Below are 20,128 nucleotides of genomic sequence, written 5' to 3' on the forward strand. Positions count from 1 at the left end.
GGCCATTTGCTGGTTCTGTCAGGGTAGGGGGTAGAATTGGCAGCAGGACGCACCAAAGGAGAGAGGCAGGTAAAGAATATCTCAAGTTCAGCCGAAACCGGTTTGGCTCAGTGGTAGAGCGTCGGTCTGCGGACTGAAAGGTCCCAGGTTCGATTCCGGTCAGGGGCATGTACGTTGGTTGTGGGCACATCCTCGGCAGGAGGTGTGCAAGAGGAAGCTGGTCGATGTTTCTCTCTCATTGACTTTTCTAGCTCTCTATCTCTCTCCCTTCCTCTCTGTAAAAAATCAATAAAATATATTTTAAAAAAAAAAAGAATATCTCAAGTTCAACAAGAAGGTCATTGAATATTTCATGGCCTCCTAATGGACAGAGACGGAAAGGCATAGCTCAGAGAAGGCCGTGAGGTGGGCTCAGCTGTTAACCGTTGCTCCATGGTTTCCGGGGCCTTGTCACACACAGGGAGGCCCCAGGCTGCTGTCCTGGGCCCACCATGCACAGGAAGTACAGGCAATGAGTCAGGTCTCCCAGTGATCGTTGTACGATGAGTTTAACAGCAATAAGGGCTCCGTCTGACATTTGGCTTTTTAAACCACCAGCTGTATTTCGTTAGCTCCAGGTGGGAGAGACCTGGCTTGGAGATTGGCCACCACCTGGTCCCCACACTCCCACCTGACCCTGGGGCAAAGTCACTGCCTTGGTCACTGGAACTGAGTCTGGCCGGTGAGGCTTCCCCCGTCCTGTGACCGGCAGGGGAGGTGCTGGGGACAGTTCACGTGGAGAAGGGGAGACTCAGGGAAGAAGGGAGCTGCCTTCCTAATGCTGAAGGACTGTCATCGGTCTGCCAGGGACACCCCTGCCCGCAGGCTGCAAGCCTCCCTGTAGGACCAGGCCCCTGCCCTCTTCTCTGGCTTCATTCCTCAGCACCCACCTACCCCTGGGACCCTGGGCTCCAACCCTGTGCCTCTGTTCTCCTTCCTCTTCCTCAACAGGCCCTCCGGCCCTCTGCATTGTCCCCTCTGCCCGAAAGGCCCGCCCTGCCCTCTGCCTGCCCAGCTCTCCTCACCCCAGGCCTCCCTTCCCCCTGAGAGAGGATGGCTCACACCCCTGCGTACATCAGGTCCCCGATCCAAGCCCTCACAGCCTCTGCACTCCCATGGGACGGCATTGATCCCGATTTAGAATTCATTTAGAGTTTTATTATCTGTTTTATATCCATTTTCTTTTTTAAAAATATTTTTTTATTGATTTTTAGAGAAAAAAAAGAAGGGAGAGGGAGGGAGGGTGGAGGAGAGAGAGAGAGACAGAACAGAGAGAGAGAGAGAGAGAGAGAGAGAGAGAAGCATCGATGTGATGGCCAGACATCGATCAGCTGCCTCCTGCATGCCACCTACCCGGGGATCGAGTCAGCAACCCAGATATATGCCCTGACCCGGGATGAAACAGGCAGCCTCTCGCTGCACGGGAGGTGCCCAGCCCAATGAGCCACACCAGCCAGGCTCCGAGCATTCTCTGAGCTCCAGGAGACCATGGCGGCCTCATCTTGTCCCCACTGCCCAACTCGAGGCCCGGTTCAATAAGCGCTGGCTTTGCCTTGAATGCACGAATGAATGGTTCCATCGGGCGGGAGCTACAGGAAGACAACGCTGAGCTCAGTGAAAAACCACTTTCTAACGCTCCCGCTGTCCCAGGCTGGCAGCGGCTGCGTTGAGGTAGTTCCCGCAGGGAAGCAGGGCCTTCTGGACGGGGGATGGAGGCCCTGTCCTCTAAGGGACCTTCTCGTGCGAAGGTTCTGTCTCCTCCACAAAGGAGCCAGTAATTTGGGGATGGGGCGGAGCAGGAAGGGAGAAAACAACCTCCGGGCGTCAGGCCTGTTACTCGGGGGAACATTTATAGCTCGGAGCTTGCCTGGGACTGCGGGGAGATGGAGGGTGGGTGGGCAGCTCCGGGGACAGGTCTGAGTGGGAGCAGAACTGGGGGGCTGGACTCTGGAGCCCGGGGTTGCTGGCTTCTCATCTCGCCCCTTCATCCACGCACAAAGGACGGGGAGGACCTTGAGGACAGGGCTAGGCCAGAGTCCTCTGAATCCCCAGCATCCCACACATGGGTCTTCGCTATTCCTGTCCCCAGCCAGGGCCCCCCACGTAATGTGTGGGGCCTGGTGCTAAGTAAAAATGCAGCCCCCTCTGCTCGAAATGCACAGAGAACCTTTACAGTAGGGGTGTCGAACTCAATCAGAGAAGGGGCCAAAATCTAAAATCCAGCCTAAATTGCGGGCCGAATGGTTTACTGAACAGTCATAAACTGTCATTGTGATGGAAACGCAGCGGAGTACAGTGATGACAGCGCGGTGCGGGCCACATTGCAAGGCCTGGCGGGACGGATTTGGCCCGCGGGCCTTGTGTTTGACACATGTGCTTTTCAGCATCGCACTACACCGAGCACAGCCCCCTCTGCAACCCCACATGCACCCGCTCTCCCTCGCCCCCAGGAGGATGCCGGGCTGGGGACCCCGCCCGAGGACCAAGAGAAGATACCAAACAGGGACCTCACCGCAGTGCTGAGGCCAGGCCGGCTCTCACGCTGCTCAGCCAGGTCTCCGTTTATAAATGTGGGCAGGCACGGGGTCACTAAGCAATCGAGAGGTCAGAAGGGCGGGCGTGGGAGGCAGGGCGTGGAGCCAGCGAGACAGATGACTTCCTTAGAGCCGGAGCTTAAAAAATCCCCCTAAACCTCAGGAATGAGGCGAAGGGAAGGCCGTATCTCCCGCACGCAACGCCGTTTCGGAGCATCAGCAGGCTCCTCCGAGGGTTCCGTTCGGGGAGCATACGTCTGATTCCCCGTTTGCTGTTAATTAAAGGTCTGGCTGCCGAGGATTTCCATACTAACGTGTGCGTGTTTAGCGGTGATTTCTTCCCAACAGAAGCGAGAACTCCGAAGGCCACGGTTTTACGACCCGGACCTGGTTATTAAGCAGCACATCCCCGCCTGCTCTCCCCGGTGCCCGTCTGTCTCCCGGACTCCGCTGCTTCCCACCCTGCTGGCTCCCCAGCCGTGAGCGGAATAAGCCCTGGATGCATCTTCCTTCGGAGACTGGAGTGGGGGTTGCTGCTCAAAACTGTTTGGAAATTCCGCCCTGACTTTCGGGACCAGGAAAGGATTTCCAAGGAGATTCGAGGGAACGTTGCATCCATAAAACAAGAGCAGGCCCGAGCTGCCCTGGATAGCAATGAGCGCAGGGCGGGAAGCGGTCTCGGGAATCAACAAGACGCAGAGGAGAGAACCGGGGACCGGGCGGGCGGTGGGGGAATGGGGGGAGGACATGGCCAGTGACGGGGAAGATCGAGCCCAGGAATCCCCTCCTCGCACAGAAGGAGTCTGTGAGGGGAAGGGGGGCCGATGTGGCCAACACACAGAGGAGGGAATTTCGTGAGAATTTCAGAGAGACCAGAAAGAAGAGAGAGGACCATAATGAAGGAGAAATCAGAGGGTTTCCCCTCCCCTGGAGTTCTGCAAGTTCCACAGGGAGCGTTCAGACTCCGAGTGAACGGTGTGAACTCCGAAGGGGAAGCAAGGCCCTTCGAGCCCCCAGCAAGACAGAGCCGCAGTCTGCCCGGAAAGAAGAGCCAGGCCCGGGGCGCCCCCCGCCCCCTGGGGCGTGAACAACGCAGTGTGCCGGGTTCTGAGGGACAGAGTGTGGCTCCAGAGCCACGCAGACAAAAGCTACCCTCACTCACCGAGGTCAAAGGAGAGCCGTTTGCAGAGGCAAGACTGAAAATGGCACTACTCACATGCCTTTCTTTAAGAAAAGAGGACACACACACACACACACACACACACAGACGGGCGCCCTCAGCCACACCAGAATGGGGATGAGAGAGGAACTCAGCAAACGGGGTGTGGCTCGCAGGGAACCCTGGGAACCCGTGTGAGCCGTGGCGAGGTCTGCATGGCTGCTGCCACGTGGCTGTGCACCGAGCCCGGGGAGGGAGCCCGAGGAGGGCGCCTCGAAGAGGGGTGACATTTCTCTGCACACCAGTGGACATGTCATTTCGCTCCAGAACTCTTCTGTGGAATTTCTCACAGACTGCGGCACCAACACCCCCCTGGCCACATGCCTGTCTCCCTCCCCGCCCCTTCTCACCAGCATCGCGCACACGCATGTACACACACACACACACACACACACACACACACGCTCTCACACGCGATGACACCCACGCAGGCCTCCAGCCTTTTCCCCTCCCCCTTGCCACGTCTGCCGCACGGCCCCCTTGCTGGGCATGGCTCCCGCCTGCCTGTCCTTCAGCTCCAGAGCCACTTCCCCGGGAAAGTCCTCGAGCCCCAGCCCCGAGCCTGGCTCGGAGGTGCCCTCGGAGACCGCAGCTCCTGCCCGGCCAGCGGCACCACCTACCCCGCCATGACGATGAAGAAGTCCAGGCGGTTCCACGTGTCCCCCAGGTAGCACTTCTTGCCGAAGATGCCCAGGGCCACCATCTTGAGCACCATCTCCATGGCGAAGAAGATGAAGATGAAGTCGTCGAAGACCTGCCGGGCGGAGGGAGGCGAGAAGCGGGGGGCAGAGTGAGGTCACTGCGAGACCAGGAGGAGGGAGAGAGGTGGGGCTGGACCTGGGCAAAGGCCCGGAGAGGAGGATGGTGACGGAGAACGGTGAAGCCAGCTGGGCGTGAGGAGGAGGAGGACAGGTGAGGGGGATGGCTTGGCTGTGCTTGGCTGTGCCTAGTGCTACTGGAGGGGGTGCGGGGGGAGGAGGGGGAAAGGCACAGGGCATTGTGGGCAAGTGGGTGGAGCATTGTGTGTAGGTAGGTGCTGGGTGGGGAGGGGGCATCATGGGTAGGTGGGCGCAGGATGGGGAGGGGTGGGGCATCATGGGTAGGTGGGTACAGGGTGGGGAAGGGTGGGGTATCATGGGTAGGTGGGTGCAGGTGGGGAGGAGTAGAGCATCATGGGTAGGTGGGTGCGGAGTGGGGAGGAGTAGAGCATCATGGGTAGGTGGGTGCGGGGTGGGGAGGAGTAGAGCATTGTGTGTAGGTGGGTGCGGGGTGGGGAGGAGTAGAGCATTGTGGGTAGGTGGGTGCGGGGTTGGGAGGAGTAGAGCATCATGGGTAGGTGGGTGCGGGGTGGGGAGGAGTAGAGCATTGTGGGTAGGTGGTGCAGGTGGGGAGGAGTAGAGCATTGTGGGTAGGTGGGTGCGGGGTGGGAGGAGTAGAGCATCATGGGTAGGTGGGTGCGGGGTGGGGAGGAGTAGAGCATTGTGGGTAGGTGGTGCAGGTGGGAGGGCACGGTGGTGGGCAGGGCGGGCCGGGCGCTCACCTGCAGGATCTTGCAGCGCTCCGACAGGCAGTCCATGTCGTCGCACGGCTGGTACATGCCGAGCGTCACGCAGTTGAGCAGGATGACCAGCATGCTGACGCATTCAAACCACGTGCTCAGAGTCAAGGACAAGTCAGTGGGACCGAGTGCACCCCGGAACGTAATCCCCCCATCGCCTCACAGGCACGCCCATTCCTGTTCTTCTGAGTTCTCAAAAGACCTTGGAGTCAGCCCACCCCCTCAGCACAGGCCTGGCCACACGTGCCAGAACTCCCCGAACCACGCCTGCCCTGCGGACCCCACCCACCTCCCGCCCAGCCCGAGCTCCCTTCGGACCCAGGAAGGAGGGGCCCCTCGGCCTGGCTGGCAGCCATCTCTGAGCTATGAGGGCATCCCCACCTCTGACCACCTCCCTCTGACTGCCACTGCCTCCCCCCGCCCCCCACCCCGCACCCTTCCACCCCTCCCCCACCTCTCCCCTCCCCTGACCCATGCCCCCTCCACCTCTGCCCAAGGCCTGATCTGGAGCCTGCAGAGGCCGGTCCGGTGTGCCTGGGACTGGCCGATACCCCAGTCCCCCTCTCCTCACCTGTGGTTGGATTACAGCTCATCTCCAGGCCCCGGGTATCCGTACCAGGCCTCCCGCCCCAGCCCCAAGCCCAGCAAGGTGGGCCAGCCCAGGCAGAAAGCCTCCTGCGGCCCAGGGGGCAGAGAGCATCCCCCTGGGCAGGCCGCCCCCGGGGCCAGGGGCTTGGCGTTCACGGCTGGCAGGGACGGGCACCTAGGAATGTCTGTTGCATAAGTAAGTCCATCTCCCTGGGCCCTGCCCACGCGGACCCTGGGAGCCGTCGGTGTGTCCAGACGAGAACCTTCACTCCTCAATCTCACAGCCTCGCTCTGAGCTCCAAGGCGGCCACACCAGCCTGACCCTCAGCCGGATCCCACCCGAGGGGCGCTGAGCACCTCCTGCCTGATGGGAAACTGGCTTGGTTTCCTTGGTAACAGCCTCCCTCCCATCCCGGGGGTCCCTGGCTCACCTTGGGATGCTGCCTGCCCTCCGCCTCCCGCTCAGACCCTCCTTGCCCCAGCCCTGCTCCTTCCTGCCCGCCCCACCCCGCTGCCACTCTCCCGCCACAGCCTGTAATTAATCTCCGTCGCTGCCAGGGCCCCCTTCTTGCCGGAGAAGCGCTCTGGCGGCAGCCTCATCATTAATTAACTTTTTTAAAGTTCAAACGTTCTAATTACCCATCCCCCCAGCTCTCCCCCCTGCCTGTCGTGCTCTCCCGCCTTCAGACTCCTCCTCGGCTACCTCTGCCCTTCCTGCCGGTTTCAAGTTCAAGGTGCACTTCACAGGGGTCTCTCCCAGGAGCCTGGTGCCCCCACTTCTCCCTTAGGACCCCTGAGCCCATTTTACAGATGAGAAAAACTGAGGCTCAGAGGACCCAGGGGCCTCTCCTGCGTCACACAGCTGGGCAGTATGAGAGCGGAGAGTCACACAGGCCTGCTGGGCTCCACGGCAGGGTCTTCTCCAGGACGCATGGCCTGTCCCTGCCTGAAGCCACCCTCTGTCCCCTGAGTCTTTGGCCCGTCCATCCTCGGCGGCTCTCACCGGGACCCCGCACAGCCTCCCTCTGCCCTCTGATCTCCCCACACGATAACCAGGCACACTGTGTGCCCACACTGTCAGAGCGCTGTGCAGTGCTGACTCCTTTAAGCCTGGCAGCACTATTTTTACAAACGAGGAAATGGAGACAAAAGGGGGTGTGATTTGCCCAAGGTCACCAGCTGGGAAAGGGCAGGGCTGGAACACCAACCGGAGCCTGCTTTTCTTGTCCCCGCGCGGTTCTGCCAGATTAATCTGCCTGAGCAACGCCGAGTGCCTCTCCCTGTTCAGAAACCTGCCATGTTCCCAGCACCCCCCTCAGCTTGACACCAAGGCCCCTAGACCGGTCTTAGTGAATTCCTGCGACCTCACCTCCCTCTGGCCTTGGCATGCACTGGACTATCTATTCTATACTAATAAAAGGGTGATGTGCAGATTGGTCACGACGCCCTCACAGTAACAACAGAACAGCAGGCTTCGTGGGGCAACCAGGACGGCAGGGGGGTTAGCCAGGGACAACCAAATGACTGGCCAGCAGACTGCGTGGGGTGACCAGGCCAGCAGGGGGGTCACTAAGGGGCAACCAGGCTGGCAGAGGGGGGCAGTTGGGGGTGACCAGGCTGGCAGGGGGGGAGGGGGCAGTTAGGGGTGATCAGGCTGGCAGGGGGGGGCAGTTAGGGGCGATCAGGCTGGTAGGCAGGTAAGAAGTTAGGAGCTAGCGGTCCCAGATTGTGAGGGGGGTGTCCGACTGCCAGGACCAAGCAGAAACCAGCAGTCAGACATCCCTCAAGGAGTCCAGGATTGGTGAGGTGCCAGGCTGGGCTGAGGGGGACCCCCCCCCCCGTGCACAAATTTCATGCACCAGGCCTCTAGTATATACACATACACACACATACATATACATATACACATGCATATACACATACATATACATATACACATACATATACACATACATATACACATACATATACACATACATATACGTGTGTGTGTGTGGTTTATTAATTTCAGAGAGAGGAAGGGAGAGGGAGAGAGAGATAGAAACATTGATGATCAAAGCAAATCATCGATTGGCTGCCTCCTGCACACCCCACAGTGGGGATCAAGCCCACAACTCAGGCATGTGCCCTAACTGGGAATCGAACCATGACCTCCTGTTTCATAGGTCTACACTCAACCACTGAGCCACACTGGCCAGGCGGCACGGAACTCCATGCTGTCCCCAAGCACAGCCTGCATGCACTTCCCCTTCCCTCTACCACGTCCCCAGGCAAACTCTGCCTCACCCTTCACAGCCAGGTCACTGCTCGCCTCTTCCCAAAGCTTCCCTGGAAGCTCCTCTCACCACTCCCAGGCCGCAGTCCCGCCTCCTCTCTGGGAATGCTCCCTGCTCGCCTGGTCTAGCTGGTATCACAGTCATGAACTTGGCAATAGCCCCTCGGGACACGGCCCCAGACGTCACCACCTCCCGCTGGGTGCAGACGAGGAAGCAGGCCTGGCCAGCTGGAGTGACTTGCCCAAGGTCACCCAGTCCGTGAGCAGCCCAAACGGTCTGACGAGGTGGTGCCCACAGCGGCTGCCTCCGTGGCGCTGCCTCCGTGGTTTGGGCAGCTCGCCCTCGACAGCGAGTCCCTCGAGGGGCCAGACGGATCGGCTTTCACCTCTAGATTGCTCAGCGGTGGACACGCGGGGATGGACAGCCTCAGCCCGGCCCCGAGGCGCTCGGGGAAATCCCAGATGGCAGAGCCCGGGCCCTTGCCAAGAGCCGGTGCGGCTCAGAAGTCAGGCCAGAGCTGGCATCGCTGCCCGAGGTTCCTGACACGCTCCCCACTGGCCCGGGGATCAAAGGCAGCAGCCCCGGGAGCCGGGCCAGATCACCGTGGGGAGGGAGGCTGGCAGGGGGCGAGGTCCCGGCCAGTGGGCTCCAGGCCTGGCCCGGCGCCTGACGGTCCATGAGTCACTGGAGAGGCAGCGGGCAGGCGCCGGTGCGCTGGGACCATGTGAGGGAGGACAGAGGCCCCAGGAGGGTGATGGGGAGGCAGGGCCTTGGGTGCCAGCTCCTCACTGCCTCACACAGTAAGGCCCCCGCCTGGCATGTGAGGCCGTGCAGGTGCCACCCTGTCACCGTGCCCACTCATCGCTCAGGCCTCACTCCTGTCGGGGTGACCTTGTCACAGAACAACCCCACCCAGTCCTCAGAGCCTCTGGTCCGGGCGCCCACTGTGCATGGGAGACGGAGGGCAGAGAGCCAGCAAGGAGACACGGTGAGCCGAAGCGAAGGGACCTTCAGACTCCTCACCCAGGGGTCCCCGAGCCAGGCTGGATTCCACACCCACTGACACCCCAGGTCTCCCCAGCGCCCAGGCTCCGTGCACGTGCCATCGGCTCAGCGCGGCCGCGTTTGGGCGTTTGAAGCCGATCAGATCCCTGGCGGGCAGGTGCTGTGAGGAACCCGGATGGGGAAACATCAATGGCGATCTAACGCGCAGCTCCCTTGGCAGGAAAGCCTTCCCAGCACCCTTCTGACTGGGGAGGGAACCACCACAGTGGCCCTGGGGCTGCTCTGAACCCCCAACCCACTCCCACCCACACCCACACCCACACCCACACCCCGGCTCAGCCCCACCTCCAGCCAGCCTCCACCTGTGGCCAAGGCCCTAACCCCCCACTTCATTCCCCCACCCCACCCCCACTCCCACCCACACCCACACCCTCAGCTCAGCCCCACCTCCAGCCAGCCCCCACCTGTGGCCAAGGCCCTAACCCCCCATCTCATTTCCCTGCCCTGCCTCCCTCTCCTGCCCAGGTCCTCAGGTCCTCGGAACTGGGGCCAAGGAGCCTGGCAGTGAATCAATGGGCAGGAATTGAGTGGCCCCTGTGTGCCAGGCACCGGATTAACAGCAGTGAAGATGGCAAACATTTCTCAAGTGTTCTTGAGCGTTTGTATGTCAAGGAGCTTTCTAACCACACTGCATGCATTATCTCATTTAACCTCGCCGCAAACAATGAGGCCGGGAGCCCAGAGGCCCGGACACAGGCCCTGGCAGAAACAGCCCCTCTCTCTGCCAGCCACGCCTGCAACCGGCCCGGGGTCTCTTATCCTTTGGCCTTTGGGGAAAATAACAAAACAAACTCGGCAGCAGAGGACTGGGAGCCCGTGCTGGGCCTGGCTGCCCGTTACGTAACACGGCCTTGGACAGCAATGAGACGCTAGGCCGGCCCCTCAGGTGGACATCCGCCTCGCAGCGAGCTCACTCTTCACGCACAGCCTTTCCAAATCCCGGTTCCCTCAGGCCTGGCAACGAGGAAAGTCGCCCCGGAACTTCGGCAAACTCCCCTAAAACTGGCAGGTACTACTGCTACCCCGCCCCCACCCCCATTTTACAGATAAGGAAACTGAGGCGCGGAGAGCTGGTCCCCGAGCTCCCGTCACACACGGCCGCCCCGGCTCACACCGCTGTCACGTGGCAGGGGCAGGATGGGAACCTGCCTCTTGCTGACTCCATATCCCACACTCTCAGCCACGTGCCCTGTGGACCCGGGCACGGGGCCTGGAGCGTGCGGGCCCCTGGATGGCACACGTTGGGTGAGCCACTCGCTCGCTTTTCCTTTCTCGCCCACGCTGGTGCCGCCCGAGCAGGCCTGAGTCCGCCGTGAGCTCAGCAGCAGCCCATCTGCCAGCGCCTCGTGGGGTCCAGAAGGGGCTATTCCACCCCTGCTTGGTGGGGAAGGAGGCCCTGTCTGCAGGAGACGGAGGGAGCGGTGCTGGACTCAGCTGAGCTGGACCAGAACCCTAACTCCAACCCGGGTCCTGGCTGCTGAGTCTTAGGAAGGCCGGGATGTGAGTTAGGGAGACAGAGTCACCGGGAAGGCACCACGCCAGGGGTCCCCTCAAAACTCCCACTCCCCGGGGAGAAGAGTGAGACCACACGGAGGGGCAGTGCCTGACACCCCAGCAGGCCCCTCGGGCCAGCCTCCTCTCCGGGAGCCCGAGCCAGAGACCTACACGGTCACCATGGCAACCACCCCCCTCCATCCTGTGGGCCCAGCTGACAGTCACGGTTTCTGTAATTGGGGGGTGGGGGTGAGAGGTGGGGGAGTGGACGGGTTTGGCTGGGGCGGCCACGTTTGTTATTATTTCTATCAAATCTGAAATCTAATCCATTTCCCAGGGTGGGCCTCCCTTGCCTAAATGAATCAAGTAGAGAATGGAGGCTGGGGGCTGCGTCCTGCTGGACCAGGGAGGCAGGGAAGCGGGGCCAGCCTCTGCAGGGGAGTCCCTCCCCGCCGGTCCCCAGGGCTCCGAGGATGGGAGCTCATCCTGGGCCTTCCCTGGCTGGGTCTGCGGCTGGTCTCCGGGTCTCGGCCCAGCTGCGTGCCCCTCGGGCCAGGGGCACAAGCACTGCGTCCGTGTTCCGAGAGCGTGTCCTGACCCAGGGCCCCGAGTGTGAGGCCGTACAGCCTCGTGGTGGTGACAGCGGCTACCATTTTGAATGTGCTCCAGACCCTGGGCTTTAAAGAGGATATCCACTTACTCACTCATTCATTCATTCATTCATTCAATCAATTTATCTTTATGAGCAATGACCACTGGACAGCTTCTTGGCAGCTCCTATTAAAGCAGAACAGAGGCCCTTGCTAGGACCCAGCGGTGCCACTCCTGGGTCCACACTCCAGCCAAATGCCCACGTAAGTCCGCCAAAAGGCATCCGTTATTCCTAAGGGGACAGCTCAAGGGCCCCCCAGCAGGAGAGTGAGTCAGGCAGCAGGTTTTAAAGAGGGGTGATTTTGACCTCAAGAACACGTGGCCATGTCTGGAGGCGTTTTGATTGTCACGCCCAGGGAGGTGGAGCACTAGCATGGAGTGAGCAGAAAACAGGGATGATCTCAACCCCCCAGCAATGCACAGAACAGTCCCCCACAAAGAAGTCCCCGGCCCCTAATGTCAGCAGTGCCAAGGCTGAGAGCCCATGGGGTCCACCCATTGAATGGAATACTACACAGCAAGGAAAAAGAACCAACTACCAGTACGTGCAACAGCATGGAGAGCGTCGGAGAGCAAACAGCGGTGAACCCCAGTACGTAAAGGGAAAGATCGGGCAGAGTTAACCTGCATCCGTGGTCGGCAAACTCATCAGTCCACAGAGCCAAATATCCCAAATATCAACAGTACAGCGACTGAAATTTCTCTGGAGAGCCACGTTTTTTAAACTTAAACTTCTTCTAACGCCACCTCTTCAACGTAGACTCGCCCAGGCCGTGGCATTTTGTGGAAGAGCCACATGCAAGGGGCCGAAGAGTTGTTGCATGTGGCTCGCGAGCCGCAGTTTGCCGACCACGCACCTAGATGAAGGAGGTCCTTACAACAGTGGTTTCCAGGGAGCGGCTATAAGGGGTGGGAGGGGGAGGGTGCTTCCCGGGCTGCAGACATCCTTCTTGGTCTGAGCGGAGTCAGGAGTGTGTGTGTGTGTGTGTGGAAGGACGCCTTGAGCTGGGCATTACGACTGGAGAGCTCTGCCGCATGCAGGCTTGACCTCAATAAAAAGTGCAACGAAAAACAACGAAGCGCAGCTGCCGTGAGGAACAATAAAAACGCAACGATTAAAGGAAGCACAAGCACCTGCTGGGGCGCCGGCTGCCGCAGCCCCCCCCCCGGCGCCTTCACCGCCACCCGCGAGGGAGGAGTGTCACCCCCGTTCCACCAGCTTGTCCGAGGCCCCCTGAGGGACAGAGCCGGGATGTGCCCGCACCGTCTCCCCTGCGTGTAAGGACTTGTTCTGCCCATGCCCTCGGCGGCCTGGGGGACAGGCCTGGCAGCCCATCGCACCCACTTTGCAGATGAGAAAATGAAGGCCCGGGATGGTGGGACTTGCCCACGGCGACACAGCAGCCGAGCTGGACAGAAAGCAGCCTCTCAGAGTGGGCAGACCTGCTGGGCAGGTGGTCCTCAGCCTCTGTCCCATGCCATGTCTCCAGCGACCAGGAGCCCCCCACAGGCCACGCAGCCCTGCCCAGGCTGGCCGGCTCCACTTATAAGCCACGGGCCCCCTCGGTGGGCTGAGATCCCTTAGGGGGAGGGGACAGGGAGTGTGCTCTCCCTTCCCCGTCCCTGCGCCTCCCCCGCACCCGCACCCCGTGTCTTTAATCGCCCATAATTTGAAAACTCGTTGAATCTGGCCAGAGTGTCTGGTTCCCAGATGTCCGCAGGCCGCAGTGCCCAGCGCGACAGCCGGCGTGGGGGAGTGGATGACGCGGGACCAGGGCTGCCAGCAGCGGAGGAAGCCGGGGCGGATGGTCCGGGGAGGAAGCTCCAGCCAGGAGCCGCTCCAGACGCCACCGCGTCGGCCTCTGTGAGAACGGCGGCCCCGTCCCACCAGAGTCCCGGGCGGGGGTGGCAGGCGCCTCCCGGGACCCACAGCCCGTGGGCGAGCCGGTCTCAGGAGCCGCCACCCACAGGAAGAGGTGCCCGCAGGCAGGCCCCCAGAGTCCTGGGCAGGAGGGGGGAGGTAGGCGCCTCCCCGGGGCCCACAGCACCTTGGACGCCCCCCTTACAGCAGCTCTGAGCTGAGTGTGGTCTGTCCTGGCCTCTCGCTCCCCCCTCCCCCCCCAGGCTGAGCTCCCGTGGGCAGCTTGGCCACCCTCCTCTGGGCACATGCTCAGGCTGCAGCCTCAGAGGAGAGACCTGTCCCGCGGAGGCACCAGGGAGGCTGAGGTGGGACTTCTGCGCTGGAGGGCTGTGCAGCCTCCTCCCACCCTGCACGCCCCCCCCTCCCCTCTTTAACGTGGGCTCTGCATGCATTTAGTCAGCACCCCCACTGGGCGAGGCCTGCACCGGCTCTGGGGACCCCAAAGAAGAAGACAAGGCCCCTGCCCCCCAGAAACCATGAGCACACACTCAGCAGGGACACAGAGAGGTCCCGGGCTGGATGCAGGGTAATAACAGCCTCCCTCGGCCTCCTGGGTGCCTGTCCCTGCCACATGTCTCCCCTGCCTGCCCCGACCACATACATGTACGCATGCACACGGCCATCCCTTCCTGCACCTACACACCACCACACGTGACACCCACCTGGACCTCGGGGCCAGCAGCAGTGGGCACGGCCCACCCGCTCCCCACAATGGTGCCTCTCACCCCCCTGTGCCCCTGGGAAGCTCAGGAGCCCCTTGCCGGAGTGATGTTTGACGTGCAGGGTTTTTAACGCTCAGGGTTAGAAAGGAGGGAAGCCAGTGATGTTAAAATAGTTGTCAAAGAATTTTTTTCAAAACACAAATTTGCGAGAGAACTATACGTGCTCCATTGTCACCGCAGTGAGGAGGCGGAGCCTGCGGTGGGCGGGCCGGGTGGCTGGGGAGCGCGCGGACAGCTGGGACAGTCCCGGGAGCTGCCACCATCCCTCTGTGGTTTGTGACGCCGTTAGCCATACTCCCCCAGACCACCAAGTTGTTCCCCTGCCCCTCCCACCCCCGTGAGTAAACCCCAACCACCACCAGTCCCGGAAACTGTCCAGACTAGAACCCTCTCCCTCCTGCCACATCCATCCCAGAGCTCTGTCCATTTCAGCACCTAATCTCTGCCTCCAGCTGCTCCTCAGCATCCCCACTGCCCAGGCAGACGGCACTCTCACTCAGGAGTCTCCTCCTCCCCGTGCCTCCTGAGACACATCCACGCAGCAGCCAGGGCTCCTCCAGAGCCAACGGCTTCCATGGCTCCCTGTGGCTTCCAGGGCATTTCCCAACTCCTGGGCATGGCTCTCCAGGCCTTTGGATAAGGGTTCTTGGCTGGACCATGGGCAAGGTGGGTGGATGAGTGCATGAGTGTAAGGTGGGGTAGATGGGTGGGGCAGGTGAATGGAGAAGAGCTAGGAAGATGGATGGATGGATGGATGGATGGATGGATGGATGGATGGGTGGGTGGATGGGTAGATAGGTGGATGGGTGGGTGGATGGATGGATGGATGGATGGGTAGATGGGTGGGTGGATGGATGGATGGATGGATGGATGCAGGGGTAGATGGGTGGGTGGATGGATGGGTGGATGGATGGGTGGATGGGTGGAGGGGTAGATAGGTGAATGGGTGGATGGACGGATGGATGGATGGATGGATAGATGGGTAGATGGGTGGGTGGATGGATGGATGGATGGATGGATGGGTAGATGGGTGGGTGGATGGATGGATGGATGGATGGGTGGGTGGATGGGTGGGTGGATGGACGGGTTAAGTAGGTGGGTGGGTAAATGGATGGGTGAGTGGGAGCCTTCTCTCCTCTCTCCTGGAGAAGCCAGGCACAGCCTGTGGGCACACTGCTCTGTCCACCTCCCCGCCCCTCCAGCCCTCTTCCCCCCAGTCCCTCACATTCACACAGCACCTCAGTCAGCCAAGCCTCCTCCTGCCTTCCAATCGAGATGGAAACCGGTGCCCAGAGAGGCCTAGTTGTTTTCCTGGGGTCCCACAGCAGTAAGCTGAGCAGCAGGCCTCCTGCGTGTCAGGATTTGAACTTGGGGAGCAAAGAGGGAGTCCGGAGGAGCAGAGCAGAGCTCCACAGGATGGAGGGGGACAGAATGTGGAAGGCGGCCCCACAGCAGAGCTGGAGCCAGGTTCGCGGGAAGACATTGCGGCTGATTAAGAAGACATATTGATTTCTCTCCGAGGGACACAAATGGGGCTGTTTTTCTCCCAACAGGATGGCGACGCGGTCTGAGGGCGGCCGCGGGTCAGAGCCGGCTCCTCACACAGAAACCAGAGCCCAGGCCCGACGAACGAGTGAAAATCCAATCATGTTTTAAACGCCCCAGGAGGGGCGAACTCCTCATTACCAGCCAGCCCTCCTCCTAATTCTCTGCTCTATATCAATTACTACAAGCTTCCCGGCCGGCCTCGGGGGCTCCGGGGGCAGCGAGGGCCAGGGCTCCGGCCAAGCCGCACTCCGTCATCGCCAGGCTGGGCGGCCTGCCCAAGCCCCGCACCTCTCTGGGCCTCGTCTGCCCCATGGACCATCTCCAGTGCCAGCATGAATGGCACCCAGCGCACAGTAGGTCCTTAACAGCTGCCAGTGGGTGACCGTCTTGTCCTGATCAAAGTTCATAACCCTTGTCTCCCAGACACAGTCTTCCCCTTTGCCTTCCAGAATCTGGACACCGAATGTCCTTCCAGACTCAGCCCACACTCCGGGTTATCAAAGTGACTTCCGGTGACTTCGGCTCAGCTCAGAAGTCAGTTCTGAGGCAGTTCCACTCAAGTCAGGAACAGTGGCCAGCACAGAGCTCTCGTCCATAAACACTTGTTAGATGAGTGAATGCATCAATCAATCAACCAACCAACCAACCAGTATCTGTTGCAAGAGGCTCTTGCCTGGTCTCCTGGCCTCCTGCTCTCTCCCTGAAGCAGCCTGCATGTCACTCTAGAAGCAACCATTCCAGTAAATGAACCTTCCCACACCCCAGCCCTGCTGGACACCCATCAATGGCTTCCCTGTGCCCATACCATCAAGCAGAAGCTCTACCAGCCTGCTTCACGCTGTTCCAGCCACACTAACCTCCTGTCTGTGCTCGGCACTATTCCTCCTGCCTAGAACCCCATCCCTGCCCTGGCCTCCTGGAAAACTCCTACTCATGCAGCAAAACCCAGGCCACTTGCCCGCCGGCCGGTCAGGGGCAGCTCCTGCACCTGCAGCTCTCGTTACACAGACATTTCCACGTGACAGGTCCCGTGAGCGCCCTGAGGGCAGGCTCTCTCTGGCCACCCGGCCGCCCTGCAGCCTCCGCCCGCCGCCATGCGCACCCCGGGCACAGCGTGAGGCTGACGCGCCTTCTCTGCGCCAGATGGCGGGAGACGGACAGCTTCCCAGGCATGTGTTGCTCCTTCCAGCAGCGCTCGTCGCCGTCTGGGTGTTCCCGTTAGGCCAGGGCTGGAGGAGGAGGGGACACCTCCCCCAGAGAACCCCTTCCCCGGCCACAACCCGGCTGGTGGACACTGCTCCGGCCGGAGAATCCGGAGTCCCGAGCTCCAGCCCACCCTGGCACTGCCCACGGCTTAATTCGGGTAAGGCATGCTCCCTTCCTGGGCCTCAGTCTCCCCAGCTGTACAATGAGGAGCTGGCATCCCCCACCCCCGGGCCTGCCACCTCTCGGGAGGTGCTGGGAGGATCTAAGAGGACAGCAGAGGGAGCCTGGGAGGCCTCGGTCCAGGTGAGGGGAGACTGATCTGGGGGTGACCGGGAGCCCCTGAAGCCTCTGAGTGGGGAAAGAATAAACAAAGGAAAGACGGCAGGCAGGAGGGGAAAGAAGAAACAAAGAAAAGAGGGCAGGGCCGGGGACACGGCCCCTCCTGGCACACTGTACTGGACAGCGTCCACTCAGAGCAGGAAGGCAGGTCTGGAGGAAAGGGTGAGTCCAGCAGAGAAGTGACCCCCCAAAGTGACGCAGCTCTGGGCTCCTGGCCAGGGGTTCTGTCCCCCATGCAGGGGAAGAGCGGGAGGGCGACACCAGCCGTCACGTGGGACAGGAGGAGTGAGACCCCGGGAGCTGCCCGTTTATATGGAAGGGATGGACGGACTCGGCCCCAGATGCTCCGATGGCCACACCACAGGGAGAGGACTCAGGAAAGGGGGATGGGGGGGAGGCAAGGGGGGGCTTCCTGCGAGTCAGGAGCCCTCGGGAAGGTCCCCGAGGCTTGATCCGGGGCCCGAGGCCCGCGCGGTGCAGCAGGCTGAGAGGCGGCCTGCAGAGGTCACGGGCGGCCGGGCCTCCAGACCAGCAGCAAGGACATGGGGCCCAGCGGCCCAGCGGCCCACCGGCCTGCAGGACCCCAGGCGGCTCCCGCCAGCTCCCTGTCGGCCCCCGTGCGCAGACGGCTGCCCCTCGGCACTCAACGATCAATACTGGCCCTGGCTTCTCACCTGACCCTTTGATGTGGCCAACCAGAGTCCCTGTGATCCCCATTTCACAGATGAGCAAACGGAGGCTAAGCAAAGGCCAGAGACTGGTCCCAGGCCCCTGGGCCACGAAGCCAGCACAGGTTCACGCAGCGACCAAGCCACAGACCCTGGGCCACCTCTGAGTCTCTCCTCCCCACACCAACCCCCCAGCAGGCACACCTCCACGCGGACCCTCCTCTGGAGGCCCGGCCACCACCTGGGCCGCCATCACTGCCCCGTCCCACAGGCGCCCCCTCGTGAAGGTCTCCCGGGAGCCAGCGTGACCTTCCCCGCACGGAACGCGCTCAGTAAAGCTTGTTGGACGCTCTCCTGAGTGGGCGAGTGAACGGTGGGTGAACGGGAGCCTTCACCCCTCAGTAACACTGAACCCCCAGCGAACGGCACAAGGATGAGACCATGGCCCCGCCCTCTTTCTGTTCCAGGACGGGCCAGGTCAGAGGGTCCCAGCGGCAGGAATCTAGGTCAGGTTGATTGGCAGTGAGAGGACCCACAGAGCCCGCCCTAGCAAGCAGCGGGCCGGAGCCAGGCAGGGGCCGAAGCAGGCAGAAGTGGGCAGAGGGGCAGACGAAAAGCAGGAGCCCAGTGGCAAAGGCACAGGCCTTGCATCCTACAGACAGGAAGACTGAGGGCTAGCGAGGGCGGGGTTGGGGGGGGGGGCGGCATGGCTTGTCCAAAGTCACTGGCAGCTGGCGCCTCTGCCTCCCCACCCAGACTGGCGCCCTCCCGCTGCCCAGCAGAGCGGCAGCCTTCACAGATGACTGGCTTCCCATGGATGATTCGTGCATGGGCGATTTGCAAGCAGCAGAAGTGCTGGCTCAGCCCTGGCAGGAGGGGGAGGCAGCCCAAGCATGCTGGGCGGGAAGGGGCTGCAAACTCCGCGAGGGAGTGGCCCGGCAGGCCACTGCACGGTGGCTGCAGAATGTCGATGCCGGGAGCCAGGGGGACTGCCTGGCACCGGGAAGCCAACCGCCCTGCCCCACGGGGTGTGCAGAACCCGTAGCTGCCCCCGGCTCTGCCCGGCCTAGGTGAAAGCTGAAGCTGGGGGTGCAGAGCGATGGAGCCTCCATCCCAGCTCTGCCACTTCCTGGCTGTGTAACCCTGGAAAGAGGGACTGCACTACTCTGTGCCTTGTTGTTGTTATTTGTTTGTTTGTTTGTTTGTTTGTTTTACAGAGAGGAAGAGAGAGGGATAGAGAGTTAGAAACATCAATGAGAGAGAATCGTCGACCAGCTGCCTCCTGCACACCCCCTTTCTGGGGATGTGCCTGCAACCAAGGTACATGCCCCTGTCTGGAATCGAACCTGGGACCCTTCAGTCCACAGGCCGACGTTCTATTCACTGAGCCAAACCGGTTTCGGCTGTGCCTCACTTTCCGCCTGTGCAAAACGGGGCCACCTCTGGGTGGTTAGAGGGGTTCAGGGGGATGATGCAGGCAGCGCAGTGTGTGCCAGCTCTCCTGGCCGCCATGCCAGAGCTCCTCCTCTGTGCTGGGTGCCGCAGGATCCGTCTCACCGTCTAACCCTCCCATTACACAGATGAGAAAACTCGGGCTCGGGGTGGGGGAACCAGAGCGAGGACACGCACCGCTGTGCCTCCCGCGACGCCAGGAAAGGCTCTCCCCGTCTGATCGAGGTGGAAAATAGGTTTCCAACTGATTGGTTCTGCGGCAGAGGCGCCCGCTGGAGGATGCTGTGATGGATTAGCCATGTCTGCACGGATGAGGGCATGGCGACCAGCGGCATAACCAGCACAAATCTGCCTAAATAACGGAGACTGAACCTGATTTTCGCTGGAAACAATGTCCTCTGGAAGCATTATGTCCTATCGGAAGGCTTGGTGCCGTGTCTCACCGAATCTACCCCTAGCAGAGTGTGCTCGGACACACAGGGCCCTGTTCACCTCTGGGCACAGAAGCTGAGAGGGAAGCCGCACTGAGGCGCTTTTTCTGGTCTGCACGGCTCCATTTTCACCTGGTGCTTATGCAGCTGCTCTGGCCTTCGTTGCCATCCTGGGAAGGGGGTTGATCACCCTTGCTTGTCAATTGGGGAAACGAGGGCTCAGAGCGATTAACAAACTGGCCCGCCCTGGTCAGTTTTTCTCAGTGGTTAGACACATGTGTCAAACACAAGGCCCGCGGGCCAAATCCGTCCCGCCAGGCCTTGCAATGTGGCCCGCACCGCGCTGTCATCACTGCACTCCGCTGCGTTTCCATCACAATGACAGTTTATGACTGTTCAGTAAACCATTCGGCCCGC

At 61.2% G+C, this 20,128-nt stretch overlaps 1 protein-coding gene across 3 annotated transcripts in view; it reads right to left on the bottom strand.

Annotated features, from left to right (window-relative positions):
- The window catches only part of CACNA1I (calcium voltage-gated channel subunit alpha1 I), a 96,946-nt gene that overhangs the window by 61,267 nt on the left and 15,551 nt on the right, over positions 1 to 20,128 (bottom strand). For 2 of the 3 annotated variants that reach the window (XM_036457823.2, XM_045587467.1), the window contains exons 1-2: positions 5,333 to 5,496; positions 4,413 to 4,546 (exon numbers count right to left, since the gene is read on the bottom strand). In XM_036457823.2, the coding sequence (XP_036313716.1) occupies positions 4,413 to 4,546; positions 5,333 to 5,435 (237 nt within the window). In that variant the 5' untranslated portion in view covers positions 5,436 to 5,496. Of the gene's footprint in view, positions 1 to 4,412; positions 4,547 to 5,332; positions 5,497 to 20,128 lie in introns of those variants that run through there. The other variant, XM_045587468.1, reaches the window with a different exon arrangement.

This window comes from Pipistrellus kuhlii, unplaced genomic scaffold, assembly GCF_014108245.1.
Source record: "Pipistrellus kuhlii isolate mPipKuh1 unplaced genomic scaffold, mPipKuh1.p scaffold_m20_p_3, whole genome shotgun sequence".
Taxonomy (NCBI): Eukaryota; Metazoa; Chordata; class Mammalia; order Chiroptera; family Vespertilionidae; genus Pipistrellus; species Pipistrellus kuhlii.